General features: G+C 33.7%; 2 protein-coding genes across 2 annotated transcripts in view; both read right to left on the reverse strand.

The window, feature by feature from the left end:
* Nucleotides 1–873: 873 nt before the first annotated feature.
* Nucleotides 874–7,830, reverse strand: epgn (epithelial mitogen homolog (mouse)). The gene is made up of 5 exons (XM_056464347.1): nucleotides 7,666–7,830; nucleotides 7,453–7,563; nucleotides 4,832–4,949; nucleotides 1,573–1,725; nucleotides 874–1,401 (listed from the first exon to the last, which is right to left on the reverse strand). The coding sequence occupies exons 1-5, from the start codon at nucleotides 7,673–7,675 to the stop codon at nucleotides 1,347–1,349; spliced, it is 447 nt and encodes a 148-aa protein (XP_056320322.1). The 5' UTR covers nucleotides 7,676–7,830; the 3' UTR covers nucleotides 874–1,346.
* A 2,321-nt stretch (nucleotides 7,831–10,151) lies between these two features.
* The window catches only part of mthfd2l (methylenetetrahydrofolate dehydrogenase (NADP+ dependent) 2 like), a 16,706-nt gene continuing 3,873 nt past the window's right edge, over nucleotides 10,152–22,984 (reverse strand). The window contains exons 4-8 of the mRNA XM_056464348.1: nucleotides 21,887–22,039; nucleotides 21,493–21,600; nucleotides 18,410–18,502; nucleotides 15,239–15,364; nucleotides 10,152–11,999 (exon numbers count right to left, since the gene is read on the reverse strand). Coding sequence (XP_056320323.1) covers nucleotides 11,884–11,999; nucleotides 15,239–15,364; nucleotides 18,410–18,502; nucleotides 21,493–21,600; nucleotides 21,887–22,039 — 596 coding nt within the window. The 3' untranslated portion in view covers nucleotides 10,152–11,883. The remainder of the gene's footprint in view (nucleotides 12,000–15,238; nucleotides 15,365–18,409; nucleotides 18,503–21,492; nucleotides 21,601–21,886; nucleotides 22,040–22,984) is intronic.

The raw sequence follows: 22,984 nt of genomic DNA on the forward strand, positions 1-22,984 counted from the left end.
CAGCTGGGCATTTCACTCTGCCTCGTGCTGAAGCCTTGTCCGTGTCGACCAATCGCAGCAGGCTGTCATCGGTCCAATCAGCGCAGATTAGCTTCGCGCTGAGGAGGGATTTGGGAACAAATGAATCGCTGAACGATTCATATGGGAGTCGCTGGGATAATTAGGTAAAAATAAATGCAGATTATAAGACCATCAAAGTGTTTTTTGACCTTGCATGCATATTAGACTGTTGTTGGAGACCCTTACAACCTAAATATGACCCTATTTCATGTATAATATGGGCTCTTTAAAGCAAGGTCACAGTGATGTTTACAAGGTCATACAATACAGTCCTCTGGGTATTATTAAAAAGATTCACATAGTGTTACTGATTTTAAAGCTTTAACATTGCTGGAGGTAGAGATTGTATTCAAATAATATTTCAAATCTTTACAAAAAATAAGAAAAAGGGGCTTTACAGACAAAAATTTGCATTTGTTTATAAAAAATTTAGCTAGTAAAATAAACTGATTGATTAGATTTATCTTATCTTTAACTTTATTTATCTTTAACTTTATCAACATGATAAAAACCAAATAAAACATCCTCGTATGACAAAGAAAAATTATCTTAAAGAGACACACTTAAATAAACTGAATTCTTTCCATCTTAACATATTGCAGCCTGTCTCTTTTTGCAACCGGGGACCCGTGTGATGTCATGTGTGACGTAGGTTGGTAATTGGTCTATACTAGTGACACGTCTTGTGTATTTTGGGTATCTCTCCACAATCAATGCAGATAACTTGCATACGTGTTATTGCAGTGAATTTCAAACAAAATCCTTTACACTGTTTTCTCATTATTCAAATGAATTTTTATTGAACTTTTATACAAATCTGCCAATAAATATCAGGTAGAAATACATTATAGCACAGTTTACATATTATATTTAGAATTATAATATAATTACAGCTAAACAATAAATATCTGTTAACTTACACAATACATTCATTAAAGAGGCAGCAGTTGACATTTACTTATGGATAAAAATAAATCTGAATAATAGTTCAAAACCATTTGAAATAAAACAAGGTAAGAAAATTGTGTGTGTGTGTTTAAACTGTACAGTCTCAATGTTTAGTAAATTCACCACTAAGAGCAGCACTACAGGTTTACCTGATGTAAAAGTAATGTAAATCTGTTGTGGTTGATCAATTGTTACATGAATGTGTGGGAAAATACACCGTCACAAACAGTGGCTTTGTAATTCTCGATCTGTCCTCTAGAGGGCGGTGCGTCTCGCTTGTGGAGTCGTCTAGATTCTGTTAGTACTTTATTTAATAGCTTTATGTTTAATTACACAATTTAAACTGAATTCTCAGAGCCACAGTTCTTGTAGGGCGGTGGTGATTTCTGACACCTGTGAAATATAAACCAGAAAATATTTCATTATCAATACAATGAATACTTTCATATCCATTACATTAAATTGAATTGAAAGATTTTAAAGAGTAAATAATTAAATAACAATGGACAAAACAAATAAATAATCAATAAATAAAGCATTTGTAACTTAACGTCTGGGTTTTACCTTTTCTTTAAGCAGAAGTAGAGAAGTACAGCGAGCATTCCTAATAACAAAACTACACCACAGCTGATTCCGATGACTCCTTCAGGACTAGACAAACTTCTTGCATCCATGATGACATGTTCACAGCGCACACCACTGTACTTTTCAATACACCTGAAGATACAAGTGGAAAAGGAAGGTCTTTAAATGTAGGTGTTCAACCATTACAGACTGACATACAGCACATAGCATGTTGACTAGAATTGTTGGGTCTCTTCAGTAATAATTACATGGTTTGTTAAACACAGGAGTACTTCTAATAAAAATAAGAAGAAATCTAAGAAATGCAGCCCTCAAGATTCACAAGAAACGCCAAGTGTGCATTTGGTAAATCTGTAACCTGAAATGGTTGTGCCCAACTGAGCCTGGTTTCTCTCAAGGTTTTTTTCCTTCACTTTCATCAGTTGGTAAAATTTTGTTCCTTGCCACTGTCGCCGCTGGCTTGTTTGTTTGGGACTTGTGGAGCTGTGCATCGATGAATTTGCGCTTTCGTGTTTGGACTTTCAGCGGTGAAATTTAAACCACACTTATCTGAACTAAACTGAACTTCAACTCTGAAAATTGGACTGACACAGTTTCAATGTACTAGAACTTCTATGTTAAGCTGCTTTGACACAATCTACATAGGAAAAGCGCTATAGAAATAAACATGAGTTGAATTGAATTGAATAAATCCACCAAATAAACAGGTTAGATTTTTGCAGCATCTGTTATTGATTTCATTAATATTTTCTATTGTTTTGATTATTTCAAACACAGTTACAGATAATGTGATGATTTTTAATGCATTTTTTAAGTGTTTTTAAAAGAACTTGAAAAGTCATTTCTTTATCAATTAAAACTATTCTCAGCTCAATAATACACTCAAAAAAGAGTGCTGTTTGGTCAAACTACTTATTTAAAATGAGCTGAAACAACACAATTCTTGAGGTTTTTGGGGAAACTTATTTGTTATATGCTTAATCCACTTAAATTTGTAAAACTAATAGGTTAACTTCATGTTGTCCCAACATAAATCGATTGTGTGGAACCCAGCTTTTTTTTTAAGTGTAGTACTTTTTTCCCCTCTCATGTTCATTGACTTTTTGCTTAAAGGTTTTTATATATTTCTGCATTTATAACCACCGGACAACTTGATAACTTCAAACATACTGATGACTTTGCAAAGAAAATATCGATTACCTACAGTGTAAAAAAAATACTGGTTGCCTTAAAATGTTTAAGCTGAATCAAACTAACCTTATGAGTCAATTAAACTTATATTATATTGAGCTGACTTAAAATAGGGTATATGCAGAGCTAGTGTTTCTTCCCAAACTGATAAACTTCCGGTGAACGGTTTATTTGACAGCATAGATGTTGTAATGTGATTCAAATATAATCAGTTAAAAAGACTTTGTCATTCATTTAGTTGTTCAAGCATAAAACGAGATTAAAGCCGTTTACACGCACGCACCCATCAGGATCAGCAGGTGAGCGCTGAAACACCATTGAAAATACCAGGGTAAGATAAATTTTCATATTTTAAAGACATGACGCAGGAATATTGATTTTAATGCAGTGCTTCTTGTACAATCTGAGACCCACTTTATATTGTATATTAGTCAGACAGCGGAGATCACAAATTTTTAAAGAAAACAGATCATAAACGTGCCGATTTTGTAACTGCATACAGTTCACTGAAGAGCTTGACCCAGGTTACTGTAAAATTAAAAGTCCTTCTGCATACCAATGCATATACCCTATAGGCCCACACAGAATCTGTGCACAGAACTCCTCAGATTTTTAGCCCATCATTGATTTTGTTTATTTACTTGAATAAATGTGTGTCAATTTGTATTTATTCAGTTTTTAAATTAATTTCAGTATAATTATTGAGTAATATGTCAATAATTCTGTCTTTTAATATATATTATATGAGAGACTTGCTTTGTTTACCAAATAAAGTGGATCTAATTGGATTTGCATTGTAAACATTAAATAAAACTCAAAAAGGTTTTATTTTTTATTTCACATATTAAGGTTTTAGTTATGATACTCCCAAAATCATTCCGCATAAATCTGCAGATTTTTAACAAAATTCTCCAAAGAAATAGCAAAAAAATGTCTGCAGATTCTGTCTGGTACTACTATAGCTTGCGTAACTCATAATATTACGTTAAAACATGATTAACTTACTTTAATAAGTTAATATCAACTAAAAACATATGCTGTCATGACTTATTGATCATATCATTTTTTACAGTGTAGAGAAATTTAAATAAAAAGATCAGAAAATGTTTGCTGACTATACAAAAACATGGGCAAATGTTTATAAAACCTAAAAAGAACATTGGGAAAATGTTTGCATGAGCGCATAAAATGCTGGCCAAACATTTATTTAACTACATATTTTCTTACTCTTTCACTCGTGACATGTATTGTATAATATACTGTATATTAAAGAAAACCTTATATATATGATATGTTATACATCATTATTATCGGTAAAACGAAACATCTTTATACATTTACATGGCCACTTACAGCCCTTTTATGTCATATGCATGGTTTTAATGACAACATTATTAAGGAAATGTGTGTGTGTACATGCTTAGTGAATGAAATCCATGATCTCTTAACCTAATTTTATTTATTTATTAATAAATTGGCTAAAAGAAAATCAACTGCTGTAGTATTTTACAGTACCTGTTGCTAGTGAACTGAATGTGTCATTTTTAGTATCTGTAGTATTGTAAAATGTATTTCCGGTAGACTTTCAGTAGTATTTTTGTACAACTTTTTTTGGTAACACTTTATTTTGATGGTCTATTTGAGTATTAGTAGACTGTCTGCTTAATATCTGTTGATACTGCTCCTTCAACTCCTCCTTTTGCAAGTACATGTCAACTTACACTAACCCCAATCTAACAGTCTACTTATAATCTAATGAGAATTAGTTTGTATGTAGATGCAATGTAACTTAAATTCAAAAAACAGAGCATCAAAATAAAGTGTGACCCTTTTTTTAACATTGTAAATTCATGTCACCCGAAACAAAAAATTTAGGTGGAGCATCCTAGGGATCGTCCTATTTTGTAAATATCCAAAAGGCTTTCTACGCATTAGAGCCACAACCCAAGCTTCGTGATTTCCTAGTTTGCTAATCAAACAAACATGAACAAGATAATCAGGAGTTCATGAAGGTCAAACTGAGCTGTTTTGTGGTGTCTGTTCTCACCTGCAGATGGGGGTGTCCAGTTCAGTAGAGTATGAACACACACCATTGACACAGAATCCTTCATGCTCTGGACCGCAAGGCCTCTGAACAGCCAACGCGAGCGGTTCCTCTCCATTTTCTATTGATAAACACACACAGTTAGAGTTTGACTGCATAAGCATGAAGGACTGAGCTTAACTGAAAGGTATTCAGACTTGTGTCTACATGCCAAAGAGCCTGCATTCTTAACACCTTGCACATGGGGAGAAAAAAAAATCTAAATTACAAGTTTGCTCATTTTATAAACTACAAAAATGTGGATACAGATTAAATGACACATTTTTAGACACTTTTTAGACAAGTATTTAATATTTAGAAGTTATAATTCTTTATTTATATATTTATTTATATTTATGTATATATTTATATTTGTATATGTATATATTTATTACAATTATGTGTACACCTATTTATTGTACATATCGCTGTCAACACTGCCAATTTTACATTGTCCTGTTTTTTTGGGAGTACACCGTTGTGTGTTGTTGTATTTTGCACTGTCTGTATTTTGCACTGTCGTGAGCCAGCACCTAAGCTTTTCACTCATCACAGCACACGTGCTGCTGATGATGTGACAATAAAAGGGATTTGATTTGATTTCCCAAGAGCTGCTCAATGGGGAGAATTTTTTCCAACTAATTTTAAACATAATAGTTGAAATAACTCATTTCTTTTGTCTTTGCCATGATGACGGTACATTATATTTTACTAGTTATTTTGCAAGACACCAGCAATTAGTGATAAAGCACAATTTAACGCATTAAACTAATTAAATCGTATCTAGGTTAAGTAGACAATTTAGGTTAATTAGGCAAGTAATTAGTTTTCTAACCTAAATTTGTTCTGTAGCCAATAAAATAAAAATAATAATACTTATGGGAGCTAATAATAATATGGTGATGACTTTTTTTAAATGTGAAAACTGCTTTTATTCCTTGCACACATAAAGAAATAAGACTATCTCCAGAAAAAAATACTGTGAACTTTCACTGTTAAACATCACTTGGGAAATGTTTAACACTGAAAATAATAAAATATTTAATAGGTTTTTAATAAATATATCTGAGTGCCATCTAAATTTATCTTCTAAAATCTGTTTTTTTTTCACCGCCTCTTAGGCTATGTTCAGTTATTTCACTTTAAAGAGAAGAAAAAGGACCTATTCAATGGCATAAAACTGAAATTTTTGAACATACAAACAAGAGCCTTAGAAAATGATCATTATAGAATAATAATAATAATATTTTTAACAATAATAATAATAATAATAATAATAATAACTTTATTTTTATATAGCACCTTTAAAAGTAGCATCTCAAGGCACTTTACAGACATAAAGAAAAAAATATAATTAAAAATAACTAAAAACACATAAAATAATAATAATAGATCTCAAAATCACATAAAAGTCAAATAAAATCCTTTAAAAAGTAAGTTAGAAGTGCATTTAAGATGGCATTTCCAGGTGTTTTGCATCTGGACTGATCTTTAAAATTCTCAGATTCTCTAGATTTATGATTTGCAGAAACAGTTGTTGTTTTTTCTGTAAACTACTAATAACATGTCAGAAATTGTAAGATTTTGGGGCTTTAGAGCTGCAATTGAAAAGATTGTTTTAGCTCTATGGTTGCAATTTAGAGCTTTGTTGATGCAAAAAATGAGTTAAGCATGCCATATTCTCACACATGTATATTCATTTTTACATAACACTACTTAATAAATCAATATTGGGTGAAATAACTATGATTCTGAATTATTGAAAAACAGATGTGAAAAATACACTAAATTACAATATTTTTATTTCAAATTGGGAAGAAATGCCATCAGACTTTACAGAAGTACACGTTTAGAATTACTCATTCCAAATCAACATTGTGGTCTTCAAGTGGTCTCTTAATTTTTTTCACAGCTACCCCCATGAAAAAATACTATACAGTATATAGCAATTTATGTTTTTAAAACAGACTATAGTTAACTGATCTATACTGCGTATATTATAGTATTTACAAATCTTTGTTAATGAATGCTACAACATACTTTAGTACCAACTATAGTGAACTGATAAACAGCAATTAATACTTTGATATGCTTTAGATTTTTACAATGTGGTGTATTGTGGATGAATATATCCTATAGTTATACTATCACTACAGCATTCAGTCATTTGCTTATATATCTACAGTTGTTGTGTTACAATAGCAACTATAGTATTATCAAAAGAGACAAATTCAAGTACTTCACAATAGTAAAGTTCAAAAACACTACAGTGTTTAAATACATTACTTTAGTATTTTTTCATGTGGATATACATACTGTATATCAGTTAGAGTCCATAAAAATGGATGTATGTATGATATAATGGTAACACTTTACAATAAGGCTCAATTATGTAAGTTAATGCAGTTTCTTGCATGATCAAGCAATGAATATTTCATTTATTACAGCATTTTTGATAACATTCATAAACAAAAAATACAGCTATTCACTATTAGTACTTGTTGAACTGTGCACTGTATTACTGTGTAACTACTGCTCTACTGAATGAAATTGTAAGGTGTCTGTCTGTGTGTGTGTTTGCTTACCATGACTAAAAAGCCGGCTTTGTGTTGTGTTTTTCAGAAGCACATCTTCTGATTTCTCCTGAGCGTCTCCAAGTCCAGAGAAGAGGACGAGCACCAGCATCAAACCCAGTCCTGATGGAGTATTAAAAACACATTCAGCTTACTCCCATTCCAACTTTTAAATAAAAAACAAAATAAAGCAGGTTTCATCTTATGAAAATCATTCTGACTCACCTTGTGTCATGTTGTGCCACAAAAACAGCTCGATTTCGACTAGAGATTCTTCCTTAAAACGCTGCTGCTCTCCTGAAGAAAGTGCTTTTCCCTCACAATTTATACTGTCCTTCTGTACACCTTTGTGCGTCACCAATTGTGGCCAATCATTTTTAACAGGAACTCCAATGAATCCAGTCTTTTTTAGCCATACCTGTAGAATGTCCCGCATCACTTCCTGATCCAGACGCAAGTAACAAGCACAGACGTGTTTCAGCCCCCTACATGATTTTCTTCCCTTCAGTGACCAAAGTATTTGCATGTAGCTGCAAAAAGAAACTCTTGAGATAATAACATGGTTTACCGTAACTAACAAAGAATTATTTTTTACGATTACATTTGTTTTAATGTTCATGTTCCCATAACCCTTCCTGTCACATAATGAAAGGCCCAGAGTGTACCAAAAATCTTGTTTCTGTTGTCTACATAACATTGGACCGAAACTGGGAATCAGACATGCCATTTAGTGGTTAGTGATGGATGGGTAATACCTCACATAACACATCATGATTTTACATTATTTGCATATAGACTTAAATAGAGTTGTGAATCCAAAACTTCTAATTTATTATGTAGGCATGTGTGTATAAATGAATGTATAATAAACAAAAAACAATAAATAAATAAATAAAAATAATCATATAAATTAATCCAATAAATAAAAATAAATAAATATAAATAGATAAATAAACTAAATAAATAAAATAAAAAATAAAAATAATAAAAGTAATATAATAAAATAATAAATAATAATAAAATAAATAATAAAATTAATAAATAAATAATAAAAATAAATAAATCCACAATGAGATGAAGCTTTATCCATCATTGTAACATTAAATACATCATCAATATACCTTTATATTGTTTACACTTTGGACCAAAGAGATAACATTTTTTTCATCATTTACTCCCCCTCATGTTGCTCTAAGCAGTCTCATTTTCCTTGGAACATAAAAAGATATTTTGAACCATGCTGAAGACAAAACCGTTTTGTTAGCTGGCTTCCACTGTCTGGACAAAAAACAAATCAAAACAACAACAAAAAAAGACAGACATTTCTTAAAATCTCATCTTTTATGTTGTAGATAAAAGTCATACAGGTTTGGACATGAGAGTGAGTAAACTTTCAGTGAGTAAAGCTTCTCATTGTATGCAACCAACATTTAAACTCGAGAATCAAATCTCTTTCAAATATTCTTTCAGGTGATACTGCAAGAAAACAAAAGCTATAAAAGGAATAGATTATATACTAGCCAAGCCTCAGAAATGAAACATCCATCATACACCCTCGGATAAAAGTTGGTCTGACTATCCGAGCTGATCTTTTTCATTCAAGTGAACAGTGGCCAAAAAATTACTATAAAAGTGTTCAATTTGATCTCTGAAATTTGCATTTGCAGATATTTATATGTGAAGACATGTCACGCCGACTATGAAGTCAATGATCCAAACGTCATGGATTTTTTTTATTGCCATTCATGAGCTTTGAGATACAGTTGGAGTCAGAATTATAAGCCCCCCTTAGAATTTTTTTTCTTTTTTAAATATTTCCTAAATGATGTTTAACAGAGCAAGGAAATTTTCACAGTATGTCTGATAATATTTTTTCTTCTGGACAAAGTCTTGTTTTATTTTGGCTAGAATAAAAGCAGTTTTTAATAAAAAATAAATAAAAAAAACATTTTAAGGTCAAAATTATTAGCCCCTTTTAGCTATTTTTTTCGATATTCTACTGAACAAACCATCATTATACAATAACTTGTCTAATTACCCTAAGCTGCCTAGTTAACCTAATTAACCTAGTTAAGCCTTTAAATGTCACTTTAAGCTGTATAGAAGTGTCTTGAAAAATATCTAGTAAAATATTATTTACTGTCATCATGACAAAATAAAATAAATCGTTATTAGAAATGAGTTATTAAAACTATTATGTTTAAAAATGTGTTGAAGAAATCTCTGCAATAAACAGAAATTGGGGAAAAAATAAACAAGCGGGCTAATAATTCTGACTTCAACTGTATAAAGGAGATGATATTCATAAAAAATGACCTAAATTTCTGATCTGTTCCTCACACAAAGATACTACTGTATAATAGTGCTAAATAGTTTTTTATTTAGTTTGTTTTTTTGTAGAAGTTTTGTTTTTGAAGATGTTTCTTTGCTTCACAGTCTGTTTCAGGGCAAATAAATATCCACTTTATGAAATTTCTTAGAGAAGAATCAGATATTTTTAACTAAAGGTTTTTTTATTATTATTTTTGGAAGTTTGGATAGAAAGAACACAAAAATGCTAATAAAAGTGTTTGATGACAAGAACATGCCATAAATGACACAGATAAATACATACATACAATATATACACATATTTGCATAATTTATGTGTGTACATTGTAGATCAAATAATAAATAAAATAAATACATAAATATTAAATACAGCAGCATTTAGTGTTTTCTTGCCATTTTTAAACCTCTTTTAAACTTTTAAACCTCTGGTGCAAAAATGTAACATTCTTGTTTTGCTTTTCCACTATCGGGCTGAACGGTTCTGTTTGCTTAACCTGTCCATTCTGTGTGGATCCAGCCCAGTCAGCACAGAAACGCTTTCACCTTCCAGTGTTGTGTTGATAACGGCACTCTATGGAATGTAATACAAATGTGGCCGATGTTGCCTTGTGTAATGTAAACAAGTGATATGGATGATGACCAAATATTTCTGTTTTGGGACTCCTATTTTCTAATAATTACTTCATTTAATAACAATAACAAACAACAAACAAATAAGTAAATAATAAATTAAATAAATAAATAGTGCTTTTCCGCCTTGTCGGTAGGGAGTAACTTGCAGTCAGGCAAAAAATTTGCAACATCATATGCTCTACAAGCCAAGCATGTTTCAGCACAGTTGTCTTACCATGCCTAGAATGCCGAGCCGAGAGCGGTTTGTAATTGTGCCACACCATTCCAGGCTCACAAGGAAACAACTGGAATCATACCTAAATGTTCCTGATACGGCACGATAGTGGAAAAGCAGCTTGGTAAAGGTTTTGGCACTCGCCATGCAAACACATAAAAAAAACCTTGGTGAGAATTTGTAAAACTCATGGACAAGTTTAGCACGACACAAAAAAAATCTTACTGAAAGCCTATTTGAAACAAGGGGATAATTCAACCAACATCAAAAGTCATTATTTTCTCACCCTTCACTTGTTCCAAACCTGTTTGACTTCCTTTCTTCTTTTGAACACAAGAAAGCTGAGAACCTGTAACCATTGACTTCCATAGTATTGGTTTCCTTTTTGAGGTCAATGGTAACAGGTTTTCGGGTTTCAATGTTTAATAGAATAAAGAAACCCATAAGGCTTTGGAACCACTTGAGGGTGAATAAATAGTAAGTAATTTTTTTTCTGAGTGAGTGGGTGAACTACCCCTTTAACAGTTTTATTTTCTTTTGATTCTCTTGCAGTTTCTGTGTTAAACAGATTTTGAAAACACCCTTTTCAAATCAGATTTATAGTTTTAAAAATATGACATAAATATAATTTAAATACACACAAAAACATTGCTGGATTAAATTACAGTACATTCATTTAAATGAATGAAATAATTAAAAAATTCTGACTAACATATGAGCAGCACCAGAAGATCAAATTAATTTCCTGAGAAAAGCAGAATGTCCTTTAATAGTTTGCATTAGTGTCCAAAAATTCTTCCTTCAGACACCTGAGAACCGGCTATCACTCTGCCATGAAGCCACCTGTCAAGTCCCACCGAAACTCTCCTGTAAAAATGATGCAAGACTTCCGACTTCAATGAGGCATCGTAAGGAAGGAAACACCACCCTTATACAGCAAGACCCACCTTATTTTCTTAACCCAACACTGTTCAAAATGCAGCAGCTTCTTAGAATCGATCAAATTTTTAAGAAGAGAACTAAGTAAGACAAAGTAAGAAAAGAATTAGGGTGTAATAACTGTCATAGACTCGCATGGTTGCCGTGCCAACAACAGGTAGAGAGCCTGTTACAGCTTGCTGATGGGCAGGGAAAGGAAGTTGTACGGGAAGCTTGCAGAGGCTTGTGTTTATAATCAGGAAATGAACAAATAATCCCAATTAAAGTATCCAGACTTCGTCAAGTGCTTGCATCTTTTCCAGTTTAATAGCAGGTTTTGTGCTTGTTCAGTATGTTGGGGCATTTTTGGCAGCAGTGACTGTGTTTTTCATTACCATGGCGATGGTCATTGGTCCGACTCCTCCAGGCACAGGAGTGATGAATCCAGCTTTCTCCTTCACAGCTAAGCAGAGACAAAAAAACATGTCTTAAATAACACTCTCCTTAAGCCAAGTATTTCTTTTATACTTCTGAGAGAATCAACTATCAATCTTGTTGCTAAGTGACATTTGGTTACTGTAGCCAAGGAATGCACAACAAGCCCTATACAAGAGCCGACAGTGATTGAGAAATGGTTATCAGATAGATTGACTGAGGCACGTGCAGAATTATAATTCATCTTAAAGATATAAATCATTCAAAAATTAACAACATTCATTTATTTTAAGTACATTGTGTCTTTCTCTCTCCCCTTTCTGAACACAGCTTTGTGTGAGGAACAAACCAAATCACAAATCATCCTATTTTTTTTTCAGATCAGATATCTGATTGTTCACAAAATCAATTTTAAAGTATAATTTGTGACTCTGGAGCACAAAACCAGTCTAATGTTGCACAGTTTTGGGATTTTAATCAAGTTCTAACACTGCATGAGTGAAAATTATAGATTTTTCTTTTAATCTGCAGAATCTAATAAAGATCATGTTTCATGGATAAATTTCCAACTCTATATATATTACATATTTATACTCACCGGACACTTTATTAGGTACACCTTACTAGTACCAGGTTGGACCTCCTTTTGCCTTTAGAACTACCTTGATCCCTCGTGGCAAAAAATTCAACAAGATACTGGAAATATTCCTTAGAGATTTTGGTCAATATTGACATGATAGCATCTTGCAGTTGCTGCAGATTTGTCAGCTGCACATCCATGATGCGAATCTCCTGTCCACCACATCCAAAAGGTGCTCTATTGGATTGAGTTCTGGTGACTGTGGAGGCCATTTGAGTACAGTGAACTCATTGTCATGTTCAAGAAACCAGTGTGAGATTATTTATGCTTTATGACAGGGCACGTTATCCTGCAGGAAGTAGCCATAAGTAACACTGTGGTCATGAAGGCATGGACATGGTTAGCAACAATACTCAGGTAGGCTGTGGCATTGACACAATGATCAATTGGTACTAATGGGCCCAAAGTGTGCCAAGAAATTATCCCCCACACCATTACACCACCGCCACCAGCCTTAAGCATTGATACAAGGCAGAATGAATCCATGCTTTCATGTTGTTGATGCCAAATTCTGACCCTGCCATCTGAATGTCGCAGCAGAAATCGAGACTCGTCAGATCAGGTAACGTTTTTCTCAATCTTCTATTGTCCAATTTTCGTGAGCTTGTGCGAGTTGTATCCTCAGTTTCCTGTTCTTAGCTGACAGGAGTGGCACCCGGTGTGATCTTCTGCTGCTGTAGCCCATCCGCCTTAAGGTTGGACGTGTTGTGTGTTCAGCGATGCTCTTTTGTATACCTCGGTTGTAACGAGTGGTTAATTGAATCACTGTTGCCTTTCTATCAGCTTGAACCAGTCTGGCCATTCTCCTCTGACTTATGGCATCAACAAGGCATTTGCACCCACAAAACTGCCGTTCAATGGATATTTTCTTTTTTGGACCATTCCCTGTAAACCCTAGAGATTTACAGAGTTGTGTGTGAAAATTCCAGCAGATCAGCCGTTTTTGAAATACTCAAAGTGTACCTGACTGGAACATTAAATCATCACCCGACTGGCACCTTTCTTCCCCATTCTGATGCTAAGTTTGAGCTGCAGCAGATCATCTCAGTCATGTCTACAAATGCCTCGAAATGTGCGTTAACGAGCAGTTAGACAGGTGTACCTAATAAAGTGGCCGGTAAGTATATATCAAAACTCAATTTTTGATTAGTAACAAACCTGTACATTGCTAATAACTTCATTAAGACATCTTTAAAGGTGATATTATCTTTATTTAGATTTTTTTTTTTGAACACTCAGATTACAGAATGTCAAATTGCTGTCAAAAGATCTTGGGTCAAAAATAGTCAGCCAAATATTGTCTTATCCTAACAAACCATACATCAACAGAAAGCTTATTTATTCAGCTTCCATGTGATGCATAAATGTCAATTTAAAAAAAAAACTTTGTTGTCCAGGATCACATTTATAAAATGGAATGATTCAGTTCTTAACTGCAATCTACTGAACAACTGCACAATTATAATAAAAAAGATTTTATTACAGAAAAGTTTAACTTAAACATATTTAATATTTTGTTAATTTCAATTAATTATTGTTTGCATTCATAATTTTCTTGTTTCTCCTTCATTTTCAGTTTCATTAGCTCAACAGGAAGGAGGAACATGTCAAAGATCTGTCTGTTAGGTCATGAAGGGGCAACTGCAGTCTAGAAAGGTACAAAGAGGTCACTGTCATGGACAGAATGCCATGACCTTCTGCTGTCTATCAAATATAGCTAGAAGCAGTAACACCACTCAAACAGAGGCAAACAAGACTGAAGAAGCTGAAAGAGTCTATAGATGTTGAGTGTACAGACCACCGCAATGGCTGTTGGAGGGTTCCTTAAGGGTGTAACTAGGGGCAAAGGGGGTATTTATGATGAGTGGAGCGAGGGCCAAAAGCCGTGGGAGAGAATGAGGGCAGTGGAGCACAAGTTAATGAGTGACACAGAGGAACTCCAGAACGATAAAAGGAGGTGCAGCGAAAGTGGAAGATGAAAGGAGGACCAAGCCTGAGACATTTACACTGCTGTTTTATTTATTTTTATGAGGAAGCCATCCATAAGGGGCTGTCACGTACTTTATTTTGTTGATTTAAGTTACATTCATCTTTTTACACCTCCCGCCTCCTACTTCCCATGACTTTGAACCTTGTGATAATATGATTCAATAACAAATATATTTTAACAATTATTGATCATCTCAAACTTGCCTATGTTCGGATTTACTACAGTATCAAAAGGTGAATGACTTTAGGTATCACATATCCAAACTGTATACATTATCCCAGTAACAGAAATAACAACACTAGAAGATTGAAGCAGTTTCAACAGTGACTTAAATTATGGTTTGTTAGGCTTACACAAAGCTATGTGGCATTAGCTGACTTGTAAAATAGTGCACAAGTTCTACGACCCATTTTTATGGTGTTTTGAATCCTTTTTAAAGCTTTAAGTTCACCGTTTTATGCTCAACCAGATGAAAACACTTATGCTAGTAGGTTTCAATTTAAGAGCAAGTTAAAATTGAGGGAAAAAATTTAATATTTAAAAAGAAAAATGCTAAATACGAATAATAGTAAAAGTTAAATAATTAAAAAAATATCTTCAATGCTATAAAAACACTAAAGCAATCATGTCTTGTTACCTTCAAAATCCACATCTCCAACAAGACGAGATTTACCAGTGACAGGATCCAGCATGCGGTTTATGCCGACATCGATAACTGCAGCTCCTTCTTTTACCATATCTGCCGTTATTAAGTGAGGCACACCTGATGACAAATTAATTACAATTATTAAACAGCTGTTCAGAATGACACTTTCTCAAAGGAAACAATATTATTATTTTCATATTCAAACATATTAAAAGTAAACATACATAATCCAAAAACAAAAAAAACAAAAGCGCTCAGGGGGTTACTCAAATAATTGGTCGGTGCTCTTTGGCAAGGGATTCATCAAAACAGCTACAAAAATCAGTCCAAGGCACTCGAAAAATGTTGAAAATTTAAAAAACCTTTATTCACATGGCTAAATCTTAAAAAAACCTACACGTTTCGGCAGGGAACTGCCTTCATCAGGGTAACATCGGTCATGTGCGTTTAGAGTCTCTTTTGAGTACTACGGTCACGTAGGTTTTTAAGATAAGCCATGTGAATCAAGGCTTTTTAAATTTTTCACATTTATCATGCCTTAGACTGATTTTTGTTGCTGTAAACATAAATAATGTTTAAAGGTACAGTTTGTAAGTTTGACACCCAGCGGTTGAAGTAGGTATTGCACTCCTGGATCAAAACAAACGCAGACGTAGGTTGCCAGATTGAGGACAGGAGCGAGTGATTTAAACCGTGTTCTAAATAAAAGCAACGTCACCCGATAGATCGAATATTTTCCATTTTAAAAGTATTTTTTGTTCTAACCAACACCTCGAATTGATATATTAGAAACGGCTTCTATTTCTCACAGGTGAACAACAGAAAACTATGACAATGACCACTTCATGTGCTTTATTCAGTGTTAAATGCTAATAATGTGAGTTTGAATGCCATTTTACATGACATTTATTGCCATATACTTAAAGCAGCAGCAGATAGTTCACCTCAAAAAAATAAACCCTTTGAAATTGAACTAAGCACACATGTGAGTGATTCGACATGTACATTTAATAATGTTAAAGAGAGTTAATATGTATTTAATAGATTATAAACCTTACCATTTCGTGAGTGAGTGCATAGTCTGTGCTTCTGAATGGCTGTATTTAAATTTCTGTCGCGTTTTGTCTGGTGCAAACAGCCAAATTGCTTATCACTGCAAATTTCGTTATGTAGCGTGTTGTTAATACACGGGGTTACAATGTAACCTGCTCAATCTAATGTTTACGTTCGTAATATTTATATCATTTGCTAATAAATAACCTCATGTGGAACTGCATCACTTCGGGGCTACTGTCCACCGGAGGTCGCATTTTACTCACTGACGCATGCTTTGACAGCCTTTCTGACTGAATGAATGAATGAAATATGCTGTTTTCCACCAAGGCAACCCTGGGTGCTGAAATATAATTGGCTAAAGTGGCATTGGGCGGGTTAAAATAACCAAAACATAGACAGTGTTCTGGCACGGAAAACATGTTTTCAAAGCAGAATATCTGACTTCAGCGTTGTTTTTTAGATAAACATGTTCACTTGGCATGTTTCTTAAACATCTGCAAACATACTGTGGTATTTTTATGCTTTAGAAGAGTCAAAAACTTACATACAGCACCTTTAAAGTCTACCGGAAGCCAGAAGTTGCTGAGACTTTTATTTCAGTATGCTGATTTGCAACTCCAAATCACAAAAAGTTGGGACAGTATGGAAAACAGCATGGAAAACTTCTCAATTTACTTTGACTTGTATTTCATTGCAGACAATACAACAAACATTATTTAATGTGTTCCACATGATTTGAAATAAACACTTATTCCAACTTTGGTTCTTGCAGCACATTTAAAAAAGTTGGAACAGTAAAGCATTTCCCACTTTGTAATGTTGCCATTCCTTTTCACAACACTTAAAAGACATTTAGAGACTGAAGACACCAAGTGATGAAGTGTTTCAGGTGTAATTTTCCTGCAAACAAGTTTTAAGGTGGGCAACAGTAGGGTCTTCGTTGTCGCATTTTGCACTTCAAAAAATGCGCCACACATTCTCTCCTGGAGACAGATCAGGCCAGAGCAGGCAGGCCAGTCAAGTACCTGTATCTGTGCATGTGCAGAATGTGGTTTTTCATTGTCTTGTTGAAACATGCATGGGGGTCCTTGGAAAAAAAGGCAGCATATTGTGCTCTAAAATCTCTATGTACTTTTTAGTATTAATTTTTTTACAGGCATTTGTAGATGTAACTACATACTGTGGTACTTGACAAAGATTTGCCAAAGTAGTCCTGAGCCCATGTGGTGATATCGCATATAGATGAATGACGATTCTTGATACAGTGCTGCCAGAGGGATCGGATATCACGGTAGTTCAGCTTAGGCTTGTGCCCTTGTCCTTTACGCATTGAAACTCCTTCCTTGAATCTTTTAATTACGTTATGCACGGTTAAAGAAAAACTATCCAAACGTCTCCCTATTTTTCTTTGTGGAACATTGTTTTTAAACATTTCAATAATTTTCTCACATATTTGTTGGCAAACTGGCAATCCACGGCCCATCTAGACCTTTCTTGGTTGCTGCTTTTGTTCCAAATCATAAATACAATCACCGGTTGACATCATCTGTTTCAAATCACATCATTATTTAACCAATTTACCTGATTACTAGTCCTAAATCGCTCCTTACTTACTTACCAACTGAAACAGAATATTGAGTAGGAGGTGGGGCTTTCTTTAGTCCATCATTCCCTCAAAGCAAACTAACGGTAAGAGACTATGGAAGCTCTCAGGTTGATGTCAACAGAAAACCGCCACTCCAAATGCGTAAGCAAATAGGCAGACTTTCATTGAAGATAACCAAAACAAACCTTTTTTTCAGTGGACTAACTTTTCAAGGATTAATTATTCAGCTTAAAATATAGCAATGCAAGTTAGCAAAATAAACATCTTAAATTAGGATTCCAAGCAGACTTTAGACAAACTCACATTACATTACGTTTTCATTTATGGAAGAATAATGCTGAACGTGTTTCATAAACAAAATCTAAATAAGGAAGAGTCAGTTAGTCATTATTAGAAAGCGAACATTAGCGAAATACAGGTATAAAAATGCAACTGCTGACCAATCAGAATCAAGTATTCAAGGGAGCTGTGTAATAATACAGAAAAACAAAAAGCCTGACCTGCAGCTGCAATCACGATATCAGCCAGCCTGGCGAGTTCTTTCAGTCGTGGTAAAGGAGTGCATCTATGAGCCATTATAACAGTGGCATCACCTGGGAAATATAAAAGACATCGTCGGATGTATAAACAGTTTACTTAATCAGTGAATGTATAGCAGAGTTATGTTGATACAATCACATACTGTAAGTCATAACTCTGAATTGTCAATATGCATGTATTAATCAGCTAATTACCAGTGCACTTAGTAAACTTTAGATGTGGCATTTTATGTACTGTAAATTAGCCTTTTGTGAATGTACACAGACTGTTTTATGTTTCAAAGATCTAAGCGCACAAAGAATTGAGTTTTTGCTCCTTAATAAAGATGTTATTCATAAATGAGATATCAATAACTCCAATCGACTTCAAGATTTTCTCATCCATAGCGTAAAGAAGTATGCAGACTTTATTGTAATTCCTGAGAAAGAAACAATTATGTCAAGCCATTTGATTTGAGACGCATATTTTCTCAGAAAAATGTAAAGGTGGGTGGTTTCTGCCCAACAGCTAGATGATGAAATTAATCAGCAGAAATTTCAAGAATGTGCAACAGCTCATAAAGTAAAAGGTTTCAAATAAGTCTAATCACAGGGTTAATTCTGTGCAACTACAATTATGCAAACAAGCATCGGATGTAGTAAATAAAATGGCAGGAATATTAATTATAACGTGAAGCTCACTCATCCCTGTCACGGGAACTCAAGATTATACATATTTGCCTAAAAAGTTTCTTCAGGTAACCGCAAGTTCACTTTTATAACTGTACAAGGCTATGAGTCACACACCAAAAAATGTAAGCAAATTCAGAGCAGCTTCTATCATTGAGCAAGGAATTTTTACATGTTAGAGCAAACCTACTATTAAAATGATTGATTTCACAACTCAATTTAAGCATGTCTTGCATTGCACAAACCTAATCGCAACCTTGGATCTAAATACAGGTTTTCCTGTTCTAACAATTATACACTTCCAGAATGAGGAAAGAATCGGTCTCTCCCTTTCCTTTGTTCCAAGAAACATTACAATTATTTATTATTTTAAAAATTTAATAAAAACTTCCTGAATCCTGAGCACGTTTCTGGAGATGTGCCAATGCCAGTGATGACGCAAGAACTTATTAAGAAAGAAAGAAAGAAAGAAAGAAAGAAAGAAAGAAATGTACTTTTAAGACATATATTTTTATAATATGCACAAACTTAAAATACATATATATTTTAATAAATTTGAGCACTTTTAATAATTTGATATTATGCCAAATAATATGCATAAAATATCTCTTTTATTTGAACATTTTAACAGGCATTATAAATGGATTTTAAGCATTACAAATACTCCTGTTATGTATTTTATTTTTAAATAGAGAAGATGAAAATGGTTTCAGTAGATTTCCATTTATACTCTTTAGTGTACAGGTTAGCAGTAAAATGTCAACATTGATCTTTGATAGTATTGATGTAACTGCTTGCATCACCAGCTCCTACATGCAGGGTTCATTCTGTGAATCTGTAATTCACAATCGTCTCACTCCCCTTCTAAACGCAGTGTCAGTGGGTTGTTGCTTTATTGATTGAAATTCTGAAAATGGACCTTTTGAAAACATGTTCCAGTGAAGAAACAGTAAAGTGAATACATTTGTTTTTCAAAGAATGATCCGTTTGCAGTAACACCTTGTTCTTCTAAGCCAAACACGGTTGATAACTATACAGTCTAGTTTTAAAGTCTAGCATTACAATAATGTCACTGCAAGGTTCATCTCTTTTGTTTTGATTTTCTTGCAGTTTCCTTTCAATTCATGTATTTATGGGTATAATAACACACATGGTTTTCACATTCTGTGTAAAGACCACTGTTTTATAAATCAGCCATAATTTCTCAGTAATGTGTGAATATGAAAAAAATATATACATACATTTAAATGTTACCATGTCTTTACCCAGTTATTACTACACTTAACCATTTTTGAATTAATAATAATAATAATAATAATAATAATAATAATAATAATAATAATAATAATAATAATAATAATAAATGAAATTTAAAACTCCAAGAATTTGAGAAAATCTTTGAAATTTAAAACTACATCAAAAGAAATTCATTAATTTATTTTCCCTTTATTTAGCAGGGGTCGCCAAAGTGGAATGAACCGCCAACTTATCAAGCATATGTTTTACACAGCAGATGCCCTTCCAGCTGCAACCAAGTACTGGGAAATGTCCATACACTACGGATAATTTAGTTTCTTCAATTCCTTATACCGCATGTCTTTGGACAAAGGAGGAAACCAGGGCACCTGGAGGAAACCCATGCGAACACGGGGAGAACATGCAAACTCCACACTGAGAATATTCCAGCAATATCCCCTTCTAAATTAACGCAATTTAAATTAATGTTTTTCTTAATGGTTATCATAATCTATAAAAACATAATGTATAAAAAAATCTACCATTTTCAAAAGTCTACTTTGGATACCACTAACAACGTCTTCTTTTTCTTATTTATACACCTAATAATTTTAAATCTGAAAAATTAAAAAAAAAAATTTGGGGTTGAAGTCATCATGAAATAAAATAATAAATCTTGATCATTCTTATGTTTTCATGAAATATATATATATATATATATATATATATATATATATATATATATATATATATATATATATATATATATATATATATATATATATATATAATGATCAACAATACAATCAATACCAGATTAATAAAATAAAGTTCCACCCTATTTTATTTATTAATTTACTATCAGAGCTTCTGTAGACCGTTTTGAGGGATGTATGTTTTACATTTTTAATTTCCATAGCTTCCAAGAATCCCAAAATGTCCACATATTGATAAATATGACAGCTGTTTTAATGTGAAGTTATGATCGAATTGCCTCTTGTTACAGTTACAGTGATACATCGCCACATTGAAGTGGTCTTTAACTTTGATATTTGTATTTATTTGTTATAACATTTATATTTATCATATCAATATATATATGTATAAAAATAGAACTGCTAAATAGACAATAATCACACCTCCAGATCGTTCATGCTTTCTATCCGAATGCAGCAGCATTGCAATAGGCATCCCTACATTCTTGGAGCGTCCAACAACAAGCACATTTTTTCCAACAGTTTTAAGTCCTGTAAAAAAAAAAAAAAAAAAAGGATAGAATTTCAATAAACATTAATAATTCAATTTTACAAATTGCCCATGGCATGGAAAAATCATCAATAGACAGATACAATTACAGACGTATATTTTCAAATGTTCAAGTAATACAAACTGACATCAGATACTGTTGTTACATCTGCTGCTGACCAATGTAATCATAGACAAACCAATCAAATCTCTGCTGGGGACGCAATACGAGAGCTCTGAGAAACACTGTATTCACCCTTCGAAGAACATGTGAAAGATGTCCCAAACCTGTTCTTCTGATGATTTCCCATACTGCCGCGGCTGTAGCTGGTATCATGCACCTCTGGTCCAAGCAGAGTTTCCCGATGTTTACTATGTGGAATCCATCAACGTCCTTTTCTGGGGCGACAGCATTGCATATGGCTCTCTCGTTGATGTGCTCTGAAATTCAAAATATAAAGTCACTTTTGCAAACCTGAACCATAGAGACAAGCTAAAGTGATTAACAGTAACACATGTCCTAAGCTCACAGGACGCAACAAGATTCCAACGACAAGCAATTTGACTGTCTGCACCAAACACAACGCAACACAAAAACACAACGCTAACAATTAAATACTAGACATTTGTTTAAACATCAGCCACTGCACTCCCAACGAAATAGTAAAGATTATATTCTTATTAATACATATTAAACCTATTCATCATCATTAAAAGTACATGGACTGAGGATGTTGGAGTCACTGACTTTCATTTTCAAACTATTTGCTAGTTATTTTATTTTTGAGACTAAACGGAAATGCTTGAAGTTTCTGCCAACCCGACTCTACACCATAACTTTTCAATCCAGATGGATGGGGCAACCATTACTGCATCCAAAATGGTAAAAAACCTTGGAGTAACGATTGATGACCAACTAAACTTCTCTGAGCACATTTCTAGAACTGCTCGATCTTGCAGATTCGTACTCTATCACATCAGAAAGGTCCGACCCTTCATATCTGAACATGCAGCTCAACTTATTGTTCAAGCTCTTGTTCTCTCCAAACTGGATTATTGCAACTCTCTACTAGCCGGGCTTCCAGCCAATTCTATCAAACCTCTTCAGCTGCTTCAGAACGCAGCAGCACGAGTGGTCTTTGATGAACCCAAAAGAGCACATGTCACTCTACTACTCACCCGTTTGCACTGGCTGCCAGTTGCTGCTCTATCAAATTCAAATCTCTGATGTTTGCTTACAAAGTGACCTCTGGCTTTGCTCCTTCTTATCTGCTCTCACTTCTGCATATTTATGTGCCCTCCAGAAACTTGCGTTCTGTGAATGAACGTCGCCTCGTGGTTCCATCCCTAAGAGGGAAGAAATCACTTTCCCGAACTCTTGCATTC

The sequence above is a fragment of the Danio aesculapii genome, chromosome 8 (genome assembly GCF_903798145.1).
Source record: "Danio aesculapii chromosome 8, fDanAes4.1, whole genome shotgun sequence".
In the NCBI taxonomy this organism is placed as follows: domain Eukaryota; kingdom Metazoa; phylum Chordata; class Actinopteri; order Cypriniformes; family Danionidae; genus Danio; species Danio aesculapii.